This window comes from Balaenoptera borealis (genome assembly GCF_965194805.1).
Source record: "Balaenoptera borealis genome assembly, chromosome: 8".
In the NCBI taxonomy this organism is placed as follows: Eukaryota; Metazoa; Chordata; class Mammalia; order Artiodactyla; family Balaenopteridae; genus Balaenoptera; species Balaenoptera borealis.
Window position 1 is genome coordinate 85333980 of NC_138865.1, and position 22205 is coordinate 85356184.

Genomic DNA, 22205 nt, shown 5'->3' on the forward strand with positions numbered 1-22205 from the left:
ACTGGGAGCAGGTTTCATGAGCCTCCAGGCTCAGCAACCGGCCTCACAAACCTGTTCTTTGCTTCCACTCCAGATTTGTGGACTGGCCTACCTTCCTGCAGGAGAATGTCGTCTACATCTTGGCTGCTCGCCCCAACAGTGCAGCCATTCACCTGAAACCCCCAGGATAGCATGGAGCAGAAAAGCTCAGTTTGGGGACAGTGGCGTTCTCTCCCTCCTTTACTTTCTCCCTTCCCCCACCAACCTCTGGTACTGAGACTTATGGGGATGGAGCACTGGCCACATCTCAGTTTGTCACTAAGCTTTATGGCACTGAAATCACCATTCCCATCACAACAGAGACAGTAAATGCATTGCCACAGGGAGAAGCCCTGGGAGCTGTGGCAGTATCTGCTCCTGGACCACCCCGTGCCCTCACACCGTAGACTGGACCTGCCACTGCACACGTATATGTGTGCACACACATGCACACATACACACATGCCTAGCTGTCCATGCCTGCAGAGACCTGGTTCTTTTTGGTTGAAGAAGGACCAAAGTTCTTTCGTGAAGCCCTTGGTATAAACGAGGGGGTCTCTACTCAGCCCTTCTATTGGCCAGTTCTGATTCACAATAGATCAGTCTCTGGCCAAGTGATTCTTAATAAGGGGGCATATCAGACTCACATACTCTCCTAGAGATGCTGATAGGCTCCCTCTTCCCACACTGAAAATCCCTTCTGTGGTGAGCCACTGTTCCGGTAGGTGTGTGCTATGTCCCTCAGGTGGGGTGGGGAAATGGTTGAAAACCACCACTGCACTTATTATTTATTTATTATTTATTTAAATTCCAATTCCTGGTGACAGAAAAGGCAGCTAGTCTGTGGAGTTCTAATTAGAAAAGGGAAGGCAGCCCCTCCCAGGGACCCAGAATTCTAGGAACCTCTCAGCCAGGTCATTCAAGTCCAAAAGTCTTTATTTAACAGAACAGTCCAAAACCAAGGTGAGCCATCCTGGCCCCTGTTTTTTAGGTGGGTGCTCATGGCCCAGAGCCCAGGGGCCTGAATGGAACAGGTATGATGGCAAGAGTCACAGCCCTCTGGGTTAAGTGCTTCACCCAAGTCAGCTACCACAGAGACCCAAAGCCTGAGCTCCAATGAGGACAAGGCCTGGATGGAAGAGGAGAGAAGAAGGCTCATGCTTTTCCGTTCTTCCAGCTCAGCTCAACTGCAGACCTAGAAAACTGTGCCATGGTATGGAGTACAGAGCCAGCCTTTTTCATAGCCCAAGAAAGAGCAACTCCACAGAAGCCCTCAAAAGGGATTCCTTTCAAACCACCTGACAATGAGGATAAGACACTGGAGCTAAGAAGAGGATTTGCATCTCAACTCTCTTGAACAGAGAAAGTCCCAGCAAAGCCTCACAGAAGGAAGAGGTGTTCCCTTCTCCCTGTTACTGAGATATGGCCTGAGTTGCTGCTTTTCCCCATTGCTCACTACATGTCCTTCCCCACCAGCTTAGGGCCTGGACCTGGCATGGGAAGACTTTGGGGGCAAGGAGAGGCTGCCACAAGGCCACCAAGCCTGGCCTCCCAGCCCCAGCTGTCCTTCCTAAGTTGTCATTAAATTCCCCAATCAGTGTATGTTACAGGTAAGCACAGGCCCTGGAGTTCAAGTTTCTGTTTCCAAGCTAATGGCTTAGGTTAGCCAGTTCTGACGACCAAGTTATTTGAGAGGGGGTTGGCTCAGTCATGCAGAAGTTAACACAACCCCATTGCTCAAGGCACTTCTACAGAAGAAGCAGCATACAGCTCAGTGCTGCTCCGAGGAAAGCAGGGAGCTGTAACCTGGGGCATGGTAAGAGCACTATATGGTCTCCTCCCTTAGAGCCTGACCTAGAAGCCAGGTAAGAGGCTTCTGAGGTTGGATTATTTAGGACTGAAAGGAAGCATACAGAAGATGAACTGGGTTCATGTGTATGGCTCCGAACATTTCAAAAACCCCAGTTCTTTGTAAATACTCCATAGCCATACTCCCAAGCCTAATCAGTAGGAGGGGCCATTATTCAGTCCAGCCAAAAAAAGAAAAAAAAACAAAGAAAGAAATAGAAAGCACATGACTTTTGGGCCCAAAGACTGCATCCGAAGCAGCCAGCCCTAGGGTTTTGCGCTGAGATTAAAGCACATTAAGCACAAGGGCTTTTGCTTACTCTCCTGGCAAATCACCTTCTATGTCAATGGCCTTGGGCTGCTTGATCTCATGGACAGGGCATTTTGAGTAAAAACAAGCTCTGGGCTTTGAGAACTCGGTAGCTTTTTCTCCTGCCTCGTCATCAATCAAAAGGATTGGCAGTCCATCTTCTTGTTCCCTGATCCTTCACAGACCAAGGCGATGCCTACCTCTCTGGAGCTGCAGCTTCTAGCTTTCTGTGGGTGAGTGGTAAAGACTGGGGGCCACTGGATCAGGCCAGCTGTATACCAGGGCCTGGCAAAGCAGACCCCAGAGTTCTTCCACAACAGGATCTGGCCCATTTGGGATCACCCTCTCCCTATTCCAGGGCGGCAAGCTTCCTCAGTGGGGGCGTGCTGCAAAGGGTCCAGGGGACGTTGCCCTCAGCAAAGGATAGAGTGCCCAGTCACAAGAATCCTAGGAAGCAGAAAAGCACAGAGAAGCAACCAGCCTCTTCTCCATAGGCATCTAGCTTTTTACCAAAGGAGAGGTTCCATTGCTCCCTCAGTCAAGAGTTGCAGAAGCTCTACCCCAAGCCCCTTTCTGAGATCTCCCTTTGCAGTGTCCTAATCCACGGAGCCCCTCTCCAGTACATATGGACATGTTCAAACTTTTATAAACGTAGTGAAGCCAATTTCCTTTCCTTTTCAAGCCCTTTCATCATTGTGACTGTCTGAAATTCTGCCAAGTACCGAAATTAGCGACTGACTCTAATAAGAGTATGAGAAAATGTTTCAGTCTTTTCTTCTTGGCTGCCCAAAATTGCAGAGATCAGTTCTTTTCCTAAGCACCACCCACCCCACCCCCCAGCCAAGGGAGGCTGAGGTTACACAGATGCTCCTCTGAAGACTACTTGCCCTAAGTCTGTTTTTCACCCAGAAGTCCTCTCTTCCGTGCTCAGATTTAAAGACAGGGGCATTTGATGACACGATGGAGCTTCAGGGACACAGGGTCAGCTGAGGCAATAGCTGTGGCCATGTAGCCTCTTTAGGTCTGCTCCGTGGCTTCCTCTCCTGAGATCAGCCTTCCCCAGTAGATTCAGGCTCTGCTCTTTTGAGCAATGAGCCCCTTTGATCCCAGGGATGGAGCAGTTTCCTTACTCCTAGGTACTGACCCCTTTCAAGAGCTCTTCCTTTGAGGACAGCCACGGCTGAAGCTATGAGCATGTTGCCTCTTTCTGTCCGCAGCCTAAGCAACTGTGGCTGCAGGCCAGACACTGGCCTTTCTGGCCCTGGTGCTCCCTATGGCATGTCACCCTGGCCTTGTTAGAGTGGCCAAATATAGGGGTCCCCCATTCCTATCAACAGTATGGGAAGCACAGAATCAAACCACCTGGGAAGAGGGCACCTCTCTGGGGGGTGGGCTCAGGATTGTGCCTAGGCCTCTAAGCCTCAACCTCAACCACTGCATGTCTCGTGGCTTCAGTAAAGCTGGTGCAAGAAGCCCTAAAGGCAAGAGGGAAGCTCAGAAGAAGCTGTATGGCAGGGTCACAGGCCAGCCATGACCACCACGGAGCCAAGAGTAACTTTCAGACAGGACTGGTGGCAGGCTCTAGTGATCCTGCAGGCATGTCCCCTTTAAACCAGCAGAGTAAAGGCAGATACATACTTGGAGTTTAAAAGGCAAAACAACATTGATGCCAGAATTTCAGGACATCCAGGCAGCACCTGTAACCGTAACCCCTTTTTACCCCTCTATTTACAGTGGAATAAAATTGCTGCTTTCTCCATGCCTCTTAGTTTGAATTGCCCAGAATCTCTCTCTGGGCCCTTAGCTACAGCCCAGACAACAGAGTTCTCCTTGACTGGGGGATAGTAATGCATCCTGCCTGCTCCCGACAGCCCACGCTGGAGTGGGGTGGGACTGGGCATTTTCTCTGCTGTTGCTTTTCTGCTGCCACTGCTTTTAGAAACCTTGAAAGGAAAGAAAATGAACAGGTTACAGAATCTCCAGTAGACCCCACTAGCACGAAGGAAAAACTTTCTTCCCTCTGGGCCAAATGCCCTGATGACCCAGATCATGGAGAGGGTGTCAGGTCTGCTCAGGCCAGTGACTAAGAAGCCCAATCACATTCTGGTTTGTATAGCATGGGTTGGCATGACCACAGATAAGAACATCAATGTATAAGTAGCAAGGCCTTTCCATATCCATGGTGAAACGAAGGCCATCAAGCCTAGCCTCCTATAAGAGATGGCCTCTGATCTGTCTCCCCGCCAAACACATGCTTGTGAGAAGGGCTCTGAGAGCGCTCAAGTAACAATGGAGGATCCAATGGCCTCTGGTCCCTTATGCCCTTCCTATGTGCTTTTCTGCGGAAGGTAACTTGACAGTAAGCTGAGGGGAACATCCTCAAGCCCTGTCTTCCCATCACTACAGCTGCATGCTCCTCCCCATGGCTCAGCCTTCACTCCAGAAGGAGCTGATGTTCCCAGAGGCTGGGCACAGTGGGAATCATAATAAAAAGACTGTGATGCTATTTTGGCTTCTTGTTTCCTGTTGTTTGGGGCACCTACCAAGTTTCTGTTTGGTTTCCTATCATCGGCCAATTCCTGAGTCTAAAATAGGAGCAGCTGTGACCTCCAAGGAACCCATAAGATAGGTGGGGGTGGGAGGAGGCAGGGGCTCCACCATGGACAAGGAGGAGATGAGGGCACTGAAGAGAAGAGCCAAAGTTTTTGAAGAAATTAAGGAAAAGGTAAGCCTTGCAAGCCTGTCTGCTATGTATTGCCCCCAAACACACACCAAGGGCCAGCTTTAGACATTTTCCCCTTCCCAGTTTTTGCTGAGCTACAAAGTAGGGAAGCTAGTTGGCTGTTTTCTCCGGGTCTTCTGGGCTGTCCTTGGTCTGAGTTTCCTCCCCATCTTTGCAAATTGTTTTAATGTGATATGGTAGGGCTGGGTAAACTAAGGTCTGGAGAAGCTTTCAGAGGACTATGAAATCCCCATTCATCCCTTTTGCCTGGTATGAACAGAGCCAGTACATGTAGACAGGAAAGCATCTCTAGACTGTGGATCAGAGGCAGATAGATATTCTACCTCAAAACCATAGGAGCCCCAAATACAAATATGGTTAACCCCTGAGGGACCAGAGGCCATTCAGTTGCATGCGTCCACTTACATGCAGATTTTTTTCAATAAATAGGTACAACAGTACCACACAGTCCTCAGTTGGTTGAATCCACAGATGTGGAACCGGGGATACAGAGACCCAGCTATAAAGCTACAAGAGGATTTTTGCAGCGGGTGCATTGGCACCCCTAATTCCCACATTGTTCAAGAGCCAAATGTAATTACTAATATTTTTGAGCACTTACTATGCACTGGGCAATTCTAAGTGCTTTGCATAAACTAATTAATCTTCAAAACAACCCTACGTGATTTGTATTACAGATGAGAAAGTGAGGAACCGAGAGGCTGAGAATTTCTCAAGGTTCCACAGTCACACAGCTAGGAAGCAGGGGAACCAGGTAGTCTGGCTTCAGTGCCCACGCTCTCAACTACTTTATTGTGCTGCCTGTCAAAGTACACCTCAAAGAAAGATGCTGTGTGGTCCAGCACCTCCTGTTTCCACACCCAGGGAATAGGCATACACAGATAGCCAGACCTGTAGCCCATGTCAGAGGATTTCTTACCACCTGCACAACTCACCCCCTTCACAAAGACTCCCACACCCTTCCCGGAATTTTCCCACAAAGGTCCATCAGGCTCAGAAACACCTTAATAACATCCTACACGTCCCTTTTCCTTATCTCCAGGCTCAGTGAAGCCAAGTATTGGGACAGAAGAAGAGGCATAAAAGCTGGACCTCTGTGAACCTTAATGACAAGCAAGGTTTCCCCACCCTCATTCGGGCAGTCCTGACTGGAACTTCAGAGCCTCCCAGCACTGTTCCTGCTACCAACTGCCACTTGTTTCCATGGTTGGCTGGAACCTCAGTTCCACAAAAACTTCCACCGACCCTGACTTTCCCTAGAGATAAAGAGGAGTGCACTTGAGTCAGAGAAGGGCAGTGGTTGCTAAATTTGCTAAATATGGAGTAATTAGTGTTCTCTCTCCCATCCCACTCATAGGGTTACTTGGAGTTTGGCCTTGCAAAACCTCAGTTTCCTCATCTGTAAAAATCTGGAAAACAGTTCATTTTGTATGCTTCCTGGGCTGATAGTTGAGTGAGGACAGAATAAATCTGGTAAGAGGAAAGAGCTTGGTACACTGTAAGGCACTGAGTGAGCAGCAAGAATTTCTGGCCCCACCTGAAGGCTGTGTGTGTATCATCTTCCACCCACCCACAGTCCCAGGCATAGCCGGGGGAACTTCCATTGGCCTCTGTCCACAGTGCTGAAGTCACAGCCAAGCCAGCTGGGGATCTTCAGTCCCTCTTTTTCTTTTTCTTTTTTTTTTGGCAATATACTAATTTATCCATATATACATTCACTTTACATTATTACATTTTAATATTCATCAAAAACAAAAACATGGAACGCTTCATGAATTTGCATGTCATCCTTGTGCAGAGGCCATGCTAATCTTCTCTGTAATGTTCCAGTTTTAGTATATGTGCAGCTAAAGTGAGCACTTGAGTCCCTCCTTGTCCCATCTAAGTAAGCATCAAATACAGAGACTTCCAAGCCCAAGGATTGCCCTAAAGCTCAGAAATTAGTGCCAAAATGTTTTTTATTTCACTAATTTCAAGTATCTTTGTCTTTAATAATAATAATAAATAAATAATAACACTCCTTTCAAAACTATAACAGGTACAAAATGGGCAAGATGTGATTTAGCAGGTCAGGGAGAACAGAGGATGCAGTCTTCACCTGGTGTGAGTGAACTACTAAAAAGCTGATGTAACCTGAGGCTACATGGAAAGAAGTACAGGGTCAGAGGAGGGATGCAGGCCGGCTGGTATGCTGCACCAGCACTCCTGGAAAAAGCTAACCAGAGCCAGGCATCATGAACTGAAACCCAGCCAGGGGAACATGGTCTTAGTGGCTGGGATTGAACAAGGCAGAGGAAGAACCCATGAAGGCCTGAGAGGTGTTCACCCTGTCGAGGATCAGACTCAAGGGATGCAGATGGCTGATGTCTGGTAGATGGGACCAATGAAGTCAATGTGACCTCAAGCACAGAGCTAAGATCAAAGGTGGAAGAGAGACAGATTTCTGCTCAATAGGACCAAAAGATAACTGAATACCAGGGAAGGTAGTGAAGCTGTACAAGCATATGACAGAAATGTGGAGTTGCGGGTGAAATGTCTTCCCAGGTGCCCAGTCCTCTTGAGACCTGCGATGCCAGTAAATGGTTAAGCACCTTCTGGTGCATCCCCAGCCCTGAGGCCTGCTGAGCTGTAGGGAGATCCATGCTTATACAGACCCAAGTGACCCCAAAGCATCAGCATCACTGCGTTGGGAACCTTTTTTTAGTTCAACCTCTTAAACCGACTGCTGTGCCTCCAGCTCTGAGTCCTGACCTGAGAGAAAAGATCCAAGATCCCAATATGGCTATTATCCCCTTTCCAGGTGGGCTCTGGGAAGCATGCCTTTAGAACCTGATGTTGCACGCCCTCTGCTGGTCATTCCCAGTACTGTTCTCTCACCCCAAAGAAAAAACCCTTTTGAACCTTTATGGTACTAGTCAGTGTAGGTTCAGAACAGACGGGGAGACACGAGGCAAGTACCAGGGAGTTAGATCACTCGTCAGTGTTCAGTCAACTTACAGGATCATAACTGAATCTGTGGATGGTTCAAGTATCAGTATCAAGATTAGGGCTCATCTGTGTCTAGGAGGAGGGCTTAGACTGAGGCTGGGTATAGGGAACTTTCTGGTCCAGGACTAAGACCAAGGTCAGTGTCTCAGGCTGAGGCCAAAGTTAGGGCTCATTGTGGGACTGAACTCTGGGCTCAAGTGTCAGCATGAAGCGTGTATCCAGGTGATATGCTAAGAGTCTGACCACAGGAAGGAGTCAGTCTGCATCCAGGGTACTGGGGTCAATGTAGTATTCCTATACCAGGTGGAAACATTAGATAATAAGCACCAGCCATTGGAGAACTCAAGCAGAGATATTGCCAGAGAAGAAGTATAAGAGATGGGGGACAGAATAAGCAAGTCACTAATTTCTAAGGACCTCCCAACCTTAAAGATGGAAATAGCCAAGCTAGAGCACCCCTTTCTCCTCAGAATGTGAATCTCAGTATTCTAGTTCCAGCTTCCTGTTAAAGCCCCCCACCAACCCTAGTACTGCCACATACAAATTATAGGAACAATTTGGGGACAGGAGAGGTCCAAGGACCAGTCCTGTCACTGCAGAAAGCTGGCAGCTGTGGGGGTAGTCTTCCTTTCCCCCAGGATTCTCTGTGTCTACTGGCAACAAGGCTTGGCAGCCTCCCACACCCAGATCTTAGCAACCCTGGGAGCCCCTGGCAACTGCTGCCATGGTGACAAGACAGGGAACTGAGAACAAGTTGGGGGGGGGAGCACTTCCTCTGGAGGCTTCAGGATATGTGCAAGATAGGGGTCCCCCTCCCAGACACAGTCTGGGAGGGAACATGTGCCCCTGTCTAAACACCTCCTCACTGGCACCCACCCCCGCCCCTGCCCCCGGGTTCTGGTTCCCTCAGGGTGAGGAAATGAGGGACATCTAGGGTTGTGACGTCTCCAGAGGGAGGGAGGGTGAGTGGGGGTGTTTGGAACTGACATGATCACAGATGCATGCATACACTGGCAGACATGGTGTCAGCATATCAACAGCCATGAAGCCACACTTCATCCACTCTTTGTCATGTAGACACAGGCCTGCTTAGTCATTTAATCACATATGTACAGTAACACAAAATCACATACCTACAGCAAATAACACGGAATCAGGCACACTACCACACAAAAATAATTACACAGATACACTCACTTACAAATTGCATGACAGATACAACATGACAAATAATTCCCAGGCTCAAACATTTACAGATGCACTCACATACCGAGATATCTGTGAACATACAGTGTAAGTTAACTTTCTTGAGTGTTAACTACAGGCCGAGCTCAGAACTAAGTGCATTACATGTGTTACCTTAATTAACCCTCTCAATGACCCTATGAGGTAGTGCTGTCCCCATTTTACAAAGGAGGAAATGAGGCAAGGATGTGGCAAGTAACCTCACAAGGTCAACAGTCTGCCTTCAGAGCCTACATTCTCATACCCTATGCCACACCCTGAGGCACCCCTGGTTCCTCTCATACGTTCCTGATACCCAGCGCAATGGGACACAGGACAGCAACTGCAAACTCGGCAAACAACGGAATCTGTGCCACCAATACCTGAAGGCACAGCCCTGCACCCTTGAAGGTCTAAGCCTACACTTCAGCATTAGCAGGGACCAGGTAAAGGCCGGTGACTAAACTCTGCCTCCGTGTTGGCACAGGCAAGGCTGGAGGAGGCAAAATAGACAAACCTGGCATAGGAAGAAGCAGAGCCGCCCACAGCCCAGGCCCCCATGAATCTGGAGGTGGGGGAGTGAGAGCCCTCAGACATAAGGAGCCAGTACCATTCCTGGGCCCCCTCACCCTCCCTTTCCCACCTCCATGTCACACTATTCCATTCCCTCATCACCCCACCTCCCCTCCCTTCCTCATTTCTTCTCACCTCATCTCTCTGTCCCATCCTTTTGCTACTCATCCCATCTCCCCTCCCTCCTCTCCCTATCCCCCTCACCCCATCTCCCCTCCCTCCACTCCCTTACCCCATCTTCCCTCCCTCCTCTCCTTATCCCCAGCACCCTGCCTCCTCTTACCACATTTCCTTTCCTTGCCTCACACCTCACACCCCTTTATACCTGGGATCCCCATCGTGATAACTAGAAAGAAGGCATATAGTGGAGAATAGGCAGACCTAACCTCAGGATCCCTAGACTGCTCTCCTGTTCTGCTCTGTAGCCTAGGTATTGATGCTCTCCAAGCCTGTTTCCAGCTCTGTCTAGTTTGCATGACCTCATGGGTGTCCATACACTGCCTCAGGGAAACTGCAAGGAAAGAGAAGTGAGAGCTTCTGCTCTGGCCCTTCCTTTGTCCTCAAAGCCCCCAAGAACTCCTTCCCCCTCTTCACCCCTGGATTACCCCCTCCCTACCCCCGCTCCCTCTAGCACAGATGGGCCTGGGAGACAGTGACGTGGGCGCCAGGCACCGTGTCTGCTCAAGCGTCGGCTTCCGCTGGCAACCGCCTACGCAGCCCTGCCTGCTCTGAACATCGGGGACACTGGGGCTGAGAATTAATGGGGGTGGGGGTGGGGGTACTGAAATGGGAGAGTCTGAGGGTGTTAAGAAAGGAGATCATGTGGAGCTGAGACGAAGGGTTAAAGGGGGGGGCTAGGATAGGGGAGCTCATGGGAGTGGATAAGGATTAAGAATAGGATAAGACAGAAGATCATGGGGGAAAGACAGGAGATCATATGGGGCCAGGAAGGGGGGGGGGAGTAAAAGGGGGATAAAATGTGGGAACTCAAAATGGAAGTAGGATGAAAGATTATAGGGAGAACTTTAATGAGGATTGTGGGGATTGTTGAGAAGGAGCTGCTCATGAGGGAGCAGGGTTGAGGAGATTATACACAGGATGAAAAGGGGACTCATAAAGGGAATCTTGGAGGTGCTAAAACCGTGGAGAACTGCTCGGTTACAAAGGAGAGAGCAGAAGGGTACTTAAACTATGCTCGTCTACCGGGGTCCGTTGTGAGATTCAGTTAGGTCATATCAGGTCAACTCCGGGTCACGGTAAGGTAAAGCTAAATCAGGTCAGGGCTAGGTCAGTTCACGGTTCAATGGAAGACAGGTAAGAATGGTAACCTTTTCACCCCGGTCCAGGGACCACACCTCCCAGAGTGCACTATTCTCTCCCCTACCCTCCTAAATGAAGACAGGAAAGAATGCCCAGAGTCACCGCCAACTGGTGGGCGCAGTTTTCCTTTAAGGCTGCCTTTGACGTTGCACGGGTTCCAGAAGGTTCTCCCGGGGATTCGGGCAGTGGCCAGTACGTCCCACGTTCTCAAACCGGAGATTGGACTAAAATAGTTGTCCCCCGACTGGGGTCTGAGCCCCACAGACCAACCAATAAAATCAAAGGGCGCGTGGAGTTGCCGCCCTCTGTCCCTTTTACCAATGACACGACGATATAGCGAAGAGGTGTGGTTGATTGATCCCAAAGTGCACCAATCAGACCCACACCAATCACGGCCCGGAATGTGTGCGCGTGTGGCCGGGTGACAGAGGCGGAGAATGGGCGGCTACCACAAAGCCACTCGTTGAAAGCTGTCCAATTACAGCAGAGGCTGAGCTGAGTGACGGGCAGACAGCGCAATGGGCAGCGCGGAGGCGGAGCTGTGGGGGCGGGTTCCCGGGCCCGCTGGCCGCCGCCGGGCGGGCGGGCGACTCCTGTCCCGAGTGGAGGCGACGGAGCCAGAGCCGGGGGAGGGGGCAGCGGCTGTCTGACGGACCGCGGCGGCGCCCGCAGCTCCTCACTGGTGAGGGCGCCGAGCCAGGACTCGAGGGTCCCGGGAGGGGGGCGTCGCGCGTCGCGAAGCCAGGGGTCCTGGTGTCGGGATGTCGGGACACTGAGGGCCCATCGGCTCTTCCACCGCGGGGGTGTGGAGGCTCGGGGTCTGCAAGGTGCTCGATGTCCGCGACCCTCTTACAGGGGGCAGCCCGCGTCTGAGCCGGGGGAGGGTCGGGCCGGGTCGCACTGGGTTCCGGGGAGGCGTTTCTGAGCCAGCCCAGTCAGCCAGCGCCGGTGACATCACCGACTACCCTCCCCCGCCGGAGCCCCCTCCCCTCTCCTCCCCTCCTCTCCTCGCCGCGCCTTTTGTCCCAGCCGAGCTCTGCCCCGCCCCGCCCCGCCCATCTGCGAGGGAGGAGACTCCCTGTCAGTGACTTCATTGAGTAGATTCTTGGGGATTGGGGTCTGGTCCTCCCCGGAGAGAGAGACGAGAACACGCTGCCTCTCAGGCCCTCACAGACAATCGCACCTGTCAGAGGTACACACGCTGCCACTCACAAGCACACACTCTTCGCACTGCCAGCCTTACTGTCACACAGCCATACAGCCATTCACAATCAGCCAGACATCGCTGCACCTGAGAGCAGGTGACCGCTGGACCCTATTCCTTCACTCTCCACACCTGGGGATCAGGTCCAACTCCTGCTGCACCGGACAGGCCTTGCTGGGCAAGTGCCTCTGAGAACCTGAGGAGGCGGCTTCCAGAGCTGCAGCTCTCCAAGCAGGCTCCAGTGGAGCGATCAGAGGTGAGGGGCTGGGCTGGGCATGTTTAAGCGTACAGTGCTCTCCTGCCCATCCCCAGCAGCACCCCAACTACAGGCCCGAGGCGCTTTCCGGAGCTTCCCACACTTCTGGGGAGAAGACTTCTTAGCCAGCTTGATGTTTAAAATTCAGCTGGAGCCCTTAAAACTTCGAGCGTGGACGCTGAATGGGTTTGTAAAGTTTCGGTAAGTCCCTCTGGAGAAGGGCACTCATACCCATACCGAGTCAAATTCTCCATGTCATATCCCCCTCCATTGCCTACCCGCTTCCTCCATCTCATCCTCGTCTCATCCCCAGTTACGTATAAGAACCCCCCTTCTGTCCCACCCTTACATTTGAATGAACTGCACCCCTTGTCATTCATCTCTTATACCAAACCCTTCAGGCATCCGTTTTCCACGAACACCTCCTCTAGTATTTCAACTCTCTACATCCCATTGGTAACCCATTTGCCACTTCAGACATTTTCCATTTGTCATCCTTCATCCCCCTCCATCAGTACTTCATTTTCTGTATCAACCATCCCCCCTCCCTGTACCAGTCCCTCTTGCCATTTCTCATTTTTTAGTCCTGCCTCTACATTAACATCCTCTTCATTCTCTCCATCAAAGGCAGTGCCATGCCATGGGGCTCCTTTGTCATTCCAACACGTGGCTTGTGGGTAGGGGAGGGAGGGAGGAAAGAAGGAGGAAAAAAGGCAACTCCTGAAAGAGCTTGCCCTATGTCTGTGGAGGCAAGAGAATTACAGGTGTAGAACAGCTAGCGCGGGGGTGCAAGGGAGGAAGCTGGCCGGATGAAGGGGTAATGCAGGGACAGTGAGGGGAGGGTTGAAAGCACTGGCAAGGCGTTCCACTCACCCTCAGCCTAAAAGCTGCTACAGTTCTCTGGGGGCACCCTCTTGGTGTGCTAGGGTTCCTTCCCAGTTTCAGGGGAAAGAAGGTGTAGGCTGAGGCAGAGATGGCGGCAGACCACCCCCAACTCCCTCTCAGACAGCTTTTACTGCTGCTTCCGAAAATGGCTGCCCTCCCCCAGATGCCCTTTCTTCTCTGCCTCCCCAGCCACAGGCTCCCCCACCAGGCACGACATGCTGGTAGGGGAAAAGGGGGAGTGCCCGCCCTAATGGAGCCTTCTCTTCGTCAGAGTGAGGTGACTCCCAGAACCATGAGTCAACCCAGCCACCTGTAACAGGCCCTGTGGGGGCAGGAGTTAGGGCTGTTGTCCCTGTCTACCTGGGCCCTTGAGGCCTCCCCTAACCCATTACAGCCCTCACTCCTGCCAGGACACCCTGTAATCTCTCTGAAGCAGTCAGAGGCAAAAAAGCAGGCCTTAGCTGTGGCTGCCAGCCCAGGACATTGCTAGAAAGACGCCGGTTCTCTGGGCTTTGGCAGGGGTTGGCCAAGTCTCAGATGGGTTAGAGAATGGCTTCTGGCCATTCCCCCAACTAGCTCTAGCTACAGGAAAGTGCCTTTCCCTCTATCCACAACAGAGACATTGATGGAGGGAGATTAGAATGAAAGAATGAGAGTCCTGTGTTTCTCCCTCATATAAATAACAAATGCCCCTGCACCCAGCATGTCAGGGACTATCAGAGGAGTGTGGGCCTGGCACTGGGCCAGATCCTAAACCATGAGGCAGGTGAGAGGGAGGGACTGGTAGAGAAGGTACTAAGGAACTGGTGGTTAGTGCCCAGTTGTCTCCTAACAACTAAGGTTTAAAAGGCCCTACCTCCAGGATGCTTTTGTTCACTAACACTGATGCTTAGGTGGCACAGACATGTCTTCACACACAGTTTTGTGTGTAGACACTGGGAAATGACTAAAGGGAACTGTTGCCCTGGTTGGGGGAAGGACGGTGTCACCCCACCCTGCTAATGAGAGAGTTAGAAACAGCAGTATCCAAAGGCTGTGAGTCATCCTCTAATCTGAATCACACGTGAGGCTTAGCATAGTCTGGGGAGCGGGGGCAGGGAGGCCTGGGGTCTCCAATGGCCGAGAGGAATTCAGGTACACACACCCTGACTCAGCCTGGCTGGCCAAGGCAGCTGGCTGAAGACCCAGGCCTGTTCCCAGTCCTGGGCCACTGCCCCAGCTGCCCTTAGCCTGGGCACTATGCCTGAGGCATGGCATAGGAGACCACGATGCTCAGGTGACCTCACCCAGTACGCTGATCTTCACCAGCTTCTGTGCGTGGGTCTGTCAGTCCATGGTGCCACCTCACTCAGCAGAGCTCGTGGGAGTCCTCAGTCTGGCCCAAGGACCTGGGCCTTAGAATAGCCCCAAGAAGTGGGCCACAGCCCCCAGCTTCCTGTTGGGAAAACCCAGGAGCTAAGGAAAGAATCACAGAATCCTAGAATGTCAGAGCTGGAAGAGATCATCTAGTCCAACCCTTTCATTTTACTGATGGGGAGACAGAGGCCCACAGAACAGGCATGACCTGCTGAAAGTTACACAGTGAGTCATTTAGGGATTGCAGGATCATCAGGAACAGGACCGGGGTAGAAGGGAATAGAGGCATCAAGGATCGGCCCTGGTTTCTTTCAGAAACAAGGACACCAGTGCCGGTCCGGTGGCTGTGATGGGAAAGGATTACTACAAGATTCTTGGGATCCCATCGGGAGCCAATGAGGATGAGATCAAGAAAGCCTATCGGAAGATGGCCTTGAAGTACCACCCAGATAAGAACAAAGAACCCAACGCTGAGGAGAAGTTTAAGGAGATCGCAGAGGCCTATGACGTGCTGAGTGACCCTAAGAAACGGGGCCTGTATGACCAGTATGGGGAGGAAGGTAAGAGGGCAGTGCTCCAGCCTGATACTGGACACCTGTCCTTGTCTGGGGTCCTGGGTGACCCAGTTCTCAAAGCAGGGAACTGGAGACTGAGAAGGGGGTGAGGGAGGCAAGTGTTCCCAGCACTGACATCCAGAGGAAAGAAGAGACTACCCACTACCCAGCCTCAGCTCACCACAGCTCTCCCTGCCTCTCTCTGCCCCTCTCCCTCCTCAAGTTAAGGCCTTAGAAAAGCTAGAGCCAGAGACCTTCCCCGCCCTTCTTTCCCTCCCAGCCTTATTAGTCCTGCCTGAAGTCCCCGCTTCTTCATTGGCTGATGGGGAAGGTTAGGAAAGGGAGTGTGTGGCTCTCTGAGGACAGCGCATTTACAGTCATCAGCATAAAAGTTTGGCCCTTAAGCAGCCGAGGAATTAACCACTGGAGCTCTGAGCTAGAGATGGTTTTCCCCTTCCCTGCCCCCTTCCTGCCCACTTCAGGCCAGCAGAACAGAGGTAGAGTTTCGGCTCCCTGCGGAAGTGGCAGGGATCCAAGCAAGAGTGGAAGGGGAACTGCTGCTGGCACCTTGCCCCCTCCTGGGGTAGCTGGTGGCCACGCACAGGGTGTCAGGAAAGGTCCAAATAAAGCCTCTGAGAGGGCGGCTCCTCCCAGCACATCCCACGGGCATGATGTAGCTGCTAATTCTGGGCCTGCCCCTCAGGGCCGCCTGCCACCCGCCAGCCACAAGCACCTGTCAGGCTATATTAAGAGACATTGTCACAGCTGAGGACTCTCCTTTCCAGGAGGAACTGTCCTTCCTCCCCAGTGGCATCCACCTTTCTTCCACATTCTCCTCCTCACTGCCCCCGTTCTAGTCTCAAAATTAGATGGGCTATTGATATATACTGTACCTGATACAAAGCAGGTGCTCAAAAGAATGTTCTTTTCCTTTCCTCCTCCTTGCTTTATGTTCCATGGCCCTGTCCTCTGTACACCCCAGTCCTCCCAACCCCCTCTTCTTATTCTCCATGCCACTAGTTCCTTCCGTTTTTCCCTCCTCACCTACTAGACTTGCCAATTTCCAGATTCACCAGGCATCTGCTGGAATCCCCAGTATTCTCTCAGCTAAGAAATGTTTCTCTCTGGGGTAGAGGGATGGGAGGGGTAGTGGTGGGGAAGAGGGAAGCAGTACAGACACCATGCCACCATGTGACCTGTCTAGGAATTGCACTCATTCCTCTGCTCGGCCTCACCTTTGATTAGGAAGAAGGTAGGAGCTGGGAGACCTCCGCTTTCTGCATGACCAAACCTAAGCGAAGGGCAAAGCTCATGCCCGAGGTCCAGGCACCAGTTCTAATGGAGATCTACATCCCAGGAGGGCTCCTGAGGATGCAGCACAACCTTAAGGAGACATCCAGGGCCTGGGAAGGGAGAAGCAGCCTTGGAAATGTGGGTTGTATTTCTGTCTGCCCTGCCCCCTCCCCAGTAGCCAGCTAGAACAGTTGTGCACATAGACTCTGTGTGCAGCCCTCCCTGGGGACAAGTTGTTCCCGGCTTGAAAGGGGGGTGGTAGTGGTACAGCAGGAATCCTTGCAGAGAAGTCACCCCCTCCTGTCATCATCAGTCCAATTTCCCTCTCTCACTGGGCTCTGCCAAGCTTCTTGAACTCACCTGATAATCAGACCCTCAATAAAAGGAAAGAACAGACCTTGAGTCTTAGGGCAAGGGTGAAGAGGCAGCTGTCACAGGTCACTGAATTGCTTGCCACTTGGCCTCTCTAATGAAACCCAAATCTCCTCTTGTGGTCCCAGGAAATAAGAGGCTAATTTAGGCTCAGGCTTCCACAGCCAATGAAATTCTAGATAAAGCCCTCAAAGAGAAGAGTCCCTTCCCCAAGCCTGGGCCCCACCCCTCAGTGTTAATCCCCTTCCTCACTCCTCCCCACACAAGCCCCCCAACTACTCCAATCACCACCACTACCATCCCCCTTGAAGACTGCCCCCACAAATCTGAGCCCCTTAGACAGAACCTGACTCCAGAGAGAGTAGCTGGGGTCACCACCTGCAATGTGCCAGCTCACTTATCCTTTTTGGTTGCTCTGACATTAGGTATGGGGTGTAAGCCTTGGTGTTGTACAACTCCAAGGAGCTCCCTTCCCATTGCAATCTATGTCTGTCCAGTGTGTGAATGGCAACCCCTGGAGCTGTGCAACACTGTGAGCCATGAGTGTGGGAACAAAGCACTTGAAAACTTTTTGTAGAGAAATAGCTCCTCTTCTCCAAGCTAATGATCTTTCCTGCTTTTTGGGGGCCCTCCTGATTTCCCATTTGGGCACGAGTCAGAGAAAGAGGAAACCATGCTAGAAGTAGAGTGAGAGTGGACTTCCTCCTGGACTGTATCGCCACCTTATTTGGGACAGGTCACTTACAGCCCTCTGTATGGTCAAATTCTGTCTGATTGCCTCTTGCCCTGTCTTTGGAGATAAGCAAAGATATGGGAGCCAGGTATGACTTGTAATGTGACCCCAGGCCACTCATTCAAGGTTTTGTGAGACATCTTTGGGTCACAGGTACATGGAAGAGTTTACAGTGCTGGAAGTCACATCTTACCAGTCTTCTAGTCTTAGCTTTTCAGCCTCTTTGAACCTCAAGATGTGCCTTATTATTAAACATATAATTAAGAGTAGAAATCTTGCCAGAGATTTTTCTTACTCTATTAGGCCAGCCCTCTCTGTGGGAGTTAAAGCTTGCTTCTTTCTCTAGGCCCATGAACTAGGAGCTAGAGGGCAGGGGGAGGAGAGTGGGGTGGGGCAGAGACCAGCCATACTGCCCCTAACTTCTCCTCCCTCCAGGCCTGAAGAGCGGCGGCGGTTCATCAGGGGGCTCCAGTGGCTCCTTTCACTACACCTTTCATGGGGACCCCCACGCCACATTTGCCTCCTTCTTTGGCGGCTCCAACCCCTTCGATATCTTCTTTGCCAGCACTCGCTCCACTCGTCCCTTCAGTGGCTTTGACCCAGACGACATGGATGTGGATGAAGATGAGGACCCATTTGGCTCCTTTGGCCGCTTTGGGTTCAATGGGCTGAGTAGAGGTCCAAGGCGAGCCCCAGAACCACTGTACTCTCGGCGCAAGGTGCAGGACCCACCTGTGGTGCATGAGCTGAGGGTGTCCCTGGAGGAAATCTACCACGGCTCCACCAAACGCATGAAGATCACAAGGCGGCGCCTCAACCCTGACGGGCGAACTGTACGCACCGAGGACAAGATCCTGCACATTGTCATCAAGCGTGGCTGGAAGGAAGGCACCAAGATCACCTTCCCCAAAGAGGGCGATGCCACACCCGACAACATCCCTGCTGACATCGTCTTTGTGCTCAAAGACAAGCCCCATGCACACTTCCGCCGAGATGGCACCAACGTGCTCTACAGTGCCCTGATCAGCCTCAAGGAGGTGGGGCCTGGATCAGATTGTGTGTGTTTTTATCGGGTGGGGGGTGGAGGTGACGGAGACATTCTTTCCCCACTTTCTCTTTTCTTCCCTTCCCAATCACTCTACCCTACCTTTTCCTCACTTTCTGTCTCATTTTCCCCAGGCACTGTGTGGCTGTACCGTGAACATTCCCACCATTGATGGCCGAGTGATCCCTTTGCCCTGCAATGATGTCATCAAGCCAGGCACCGTGAAGAGACTCCGTGGGGAGGGCCTTCCCTTCCCCAAGGTGCCCACCCAGCGGGGAGACCTCATTGTTGAGTTCAAAGTTCGCTTCCCAGATAGATTAACACCACAGACAAGACAGATCCTTAAGCAGCACTTACCGTGCTCCTAGGCCCTGCCCCAGCCAGCCCAGAGCCTTCCACAGCAATAGCCCCACACTCACCCCACCCATTGTGCACCCAGCTTGATGTCCACTGGACACTAGCAACTCTTTCTAAATGCAAAAAAAACAAAAAAAACCCACTGGTTTTCAGGGAAAATGTTCCTGTCCCTGACCCCTTTCAGAGCTGGGCTGCCTTGGGGGAGTGGGAGGGAGGTGGGGAGAGCTAGCCCAGGCCAGGGGTTAATTTTCATGTCACAAGCTTTGAATCCAGTTCCCACTCCAGTGGCTGGAGAGTGACCTGAGTGCTACTTGAAGATATAGAGATTCCTTGTCCACGCCTGTAAATAGCATGTCCTCCTTCCCCTCTCAGCTTTGCTAATACCTCTCCTTTCCCTTCCCTTCAGCTTCCTCCTACTGGGGGAGGAAGAGGATAAAAAGGACACTGCTTTCCCACCCCAGTCCCACCCCCAAGTCCACAGTGTCCAAGGTTATCACACACATATTCATGCACACAAAGCACACACCTAGAGCTGTGTGTGCCTCTCCAGGGTTGAGATAGGAAGGGAAGGTCCATAACCCATGAACCGGGCCATTGAGCACGAGACACTTTTCATTTGGGAAAGGGAGGTGAAGGGGCCCTCAGCAGCCTCCCTGACAGCTGCCCTGCCCAGACTCTGCAGAGCTGGAAGTACTGTCCTCCCTGCTGCTCTTAGGAGTGTGCAAAGGTAGAGGAAGGGGAGGGGGCTGCTGTATTAAGTCAGAGAGGTGGAGGGCAGGGTCTGTCTCCTAGCCTTCATCAGGAAGGGAAAGGGCTTTGGGTCAGGTGGCAGCTATTCCCCACCAAGAGATTCAGGGTCACAGGTTTCTCCCCACACCTCTGAACTCAGGGCCTAGCCACCCCTAAACTCCCAAATCCCATTTTTGTGATATATAAAGCTACTTACTTCTTACCCTTCATGGAGGCTGCGGGGGAATTTCTAGCCCTCTGACGCCTGTGTGACCCCACCCCACTCCCATAATTGTATAAAGATCAAATAGTGAAGGAGCTAGGGTAAGACTGCTTCAGCCATGTTCTGGGGTGGGGTTTTTAGGCTTTCTCACTTTGACAAGCCCCTGAATGTTTTTATAGTAGTTTTTTTGTATTTTTTTGTAATGACAGTATTATGGAAAAAATAAAGTATTTTAAAAATATGGAATCTGAGCAGGAGCAACGAACCTGTGATAGGAGTGGATGTGCCCTGACAATCTCCCTCCTGAGCCCCGCTCACCTTTGAGAAGCCCAAGCAGCCCTCGATATACAGTGAAGCTGACTCCTTCCTTCCTCTAAGCCCAGATTCCCAGAATTTCCAAAATGTATACCCCAAACACAGCAAAGACAGAAGATATCACTCAGCTATTAGAGGAAACAAAAAATATTTGGAAAGAATAAATATCCTGGGTTATGAGAAATAGAGACTATCCTCTAAGGATGTGCTAGCATGAGAATCAATAGATTTTTCTCTACATGGACTGGAATTTTCCTTTGAGAGAAATTTTCCTTTTAGGAGGGATGGAGGAGGACTTTCTGGCTGACTAGAAGAGACACATTCCCAAAGACAGAGCCTGAGGCAAGTGGAGAGGGTGGCTGGAGGTACCTGGCATCCTTGGCCCATGCTTAGCAGGGCCTGGCTGAAGACAGGATTCCTGTGAGGCATGAACACTGTTACTGATACTTAAGTCTAAATTTTCCAGGGATGTCTGTCCAGGTCTTTGAATTGCCTGTCCCTGCTGAGACAACTCTGTTCCTCAGGGCCTGTGTGTTGACTGCATGATGCACTTGTCACTTTCCTTGGATCTGGGTAGGGAGAAGCCCTGTAGTCGCAGGAATGCTCATCTTCAGGCTCTGCCTGGGCCTGGACTTCCTCCTGGTACTGACTTTCCTCCCAGATTCTTTTCCAGGATCAGGCCCATGACAGCCATGCCCTCCTGAACTTCAGTGTCCCCAGTGCTATGAAGACAACTCTGCCTTCACCTGTACCTGGGCTCCACATAGAGGCTGACAAGGTCTAGGCTTTTAACAGGGATCTTCCTGCCCTTGTTTTTATCCTGGGACAACACCAATGAAAAAAGCTCATTCTTTTATTCAAGGGAGAATAAATACTTTTGGGCGGAGCCTGTTCCTTCCAGTGAAGAAACCAAGGGGTTTCTGTTCAAAAGGATGTCTGCTAACCCCCCAGCCTGGGCAGGGAGATCCCTAATCCTGCATCCCCTACTCAATGTTTTCCTATTCCAGGTCTCCTAGGGTTGTCCCTCTCTTCACCCAGGGCTAAATTCTTTTCCTAGCTCTTTCCTGAGGCCTGAAGCTTTGGGATCTAGGTATGCTGGGCCAGACTGCTCCCTCTGGCCTCCCTGTGGACGCAGAGGATCTGGGATCTGGAAAATTATCATGTCCCCACTGAGTACTTTCTGGGGATAGACTATGAGACCTTAGAGGCCAGGCTGTCTGAGGTCAGGGGCACTTCAATGAGAAAACCCTGAAATTGGCCTTGCAGCTATGCCTACAATCTCAGCCTTATCATTCTTGGAGATTACATGCGGGATTTGTGGTTCTTTAATACCTGTGTAACCTTACACACACACACACACACACACACACACACACCTGTATAAAAATTAAGATAGTAAAGAAACTGGGAGAAAGTCTGGTTCAGCCAGGTCCTGGGGAATGGGGTCTTTATTGGGTTATCTCACTTTGATCAAGCCCCTGAATCCTTTTATAGTAGTTGTGTGTGTGTCAGGGGGTAATTTTGTATGACAGTACTATGACAATCATTTGTTCATTTATATAATAACTATGATCGGCCTGTCCCTCATCCTGCCTCGGGGTTTCTTTCAAACAGCTAAGCAACCTCGGCTTAGCCATCCCTCAAACAAACCAAATCAACTGCACAGTTGGGTGGCTGAGAGAGAAGGGTGGACTGAGGAAGGGGCCATGATTGAGTCTCTATCAACTAAACAGTTTTATGGATTCAAGGAGCTTGCGAGGTAAGCTCTACCTCTACCATACCCCAAACCATATAATCCGGGCTTACTAATGCTTGTCTAATGCCTAGATCAAGGAAGGAAAGCTTCCAAGAGGTATTCA

The 22205-nt window shown here is 51.3% G+C and overlaps 3 protein-coding genes across 9 annotated transcripts in view; 2 read left to right on the plus strand and 1 right to left on the minus strand.

The window, feature by feature from the left end:
• PHF24 (PHD finger protein 24) overlaps positions 1-4682 on the plus strand; it is a 37819-nt gene extending 33137 nt beyond the window's left edge. For 2 of the 3 annotated variants that reach the window (XM_082401476.1, XM_082401478.1), the window contains one exon: positions 74-4682. In XM_082401476.1, coding sequence (XP_082257602.1) covers positions 74-170 — 97 coding nt within the window. In that variant the 3' untranslated portion in view covers positions 171-4682. The remainder of the gene's footprint in view (positions 1-73) is intronic. The other variant, XM_082401477.1, reaches the window with a different exon arrangement.
• Positions 1-22205, minus strand: part of SPATA31F3 (SPATA31 subfamily F member 3) — a 194204-nt gene that overhangs the window by 160852 nt on the left and 11147 nt on the right. The window lies entirely within an intron of this gene.
• Positions 11570-20277, plus strand: DNAJB5 (DnaJ heat shock protein family (Hsp40) member B5; the record flags this gene model as incomplete). Of its 4 annotated transcripts, none has more annotated exons than XM_082401480.1 (4): positions 11570-11706; positions 15041-15285; positions 18113-18714; positions 18857-20277. In XM_082401480.1, the coding sequence occupies 3 exons, from the start codon at positions 15075-15077 to the stop codon at positions 19088-19090; spliced, it is 1047 nt and encodes a 348-aa protein (XP_082257606.1). In that variant the 3' UTR covers positions 19091-20277. The 4 variants fall into 4 exon arrangements, with proteins under 4 accessions (XP_082257606.1, XP_082257608.1, XP_082257605.1 ...); XM_082401482.1 differs by lacking the exon at positions 11570-11706 and adding an exon at positions 12298-12484; XM_082401479.1 differs by lacking the exon at positions 11570-11706 and adding an exon at positions 12504-12685.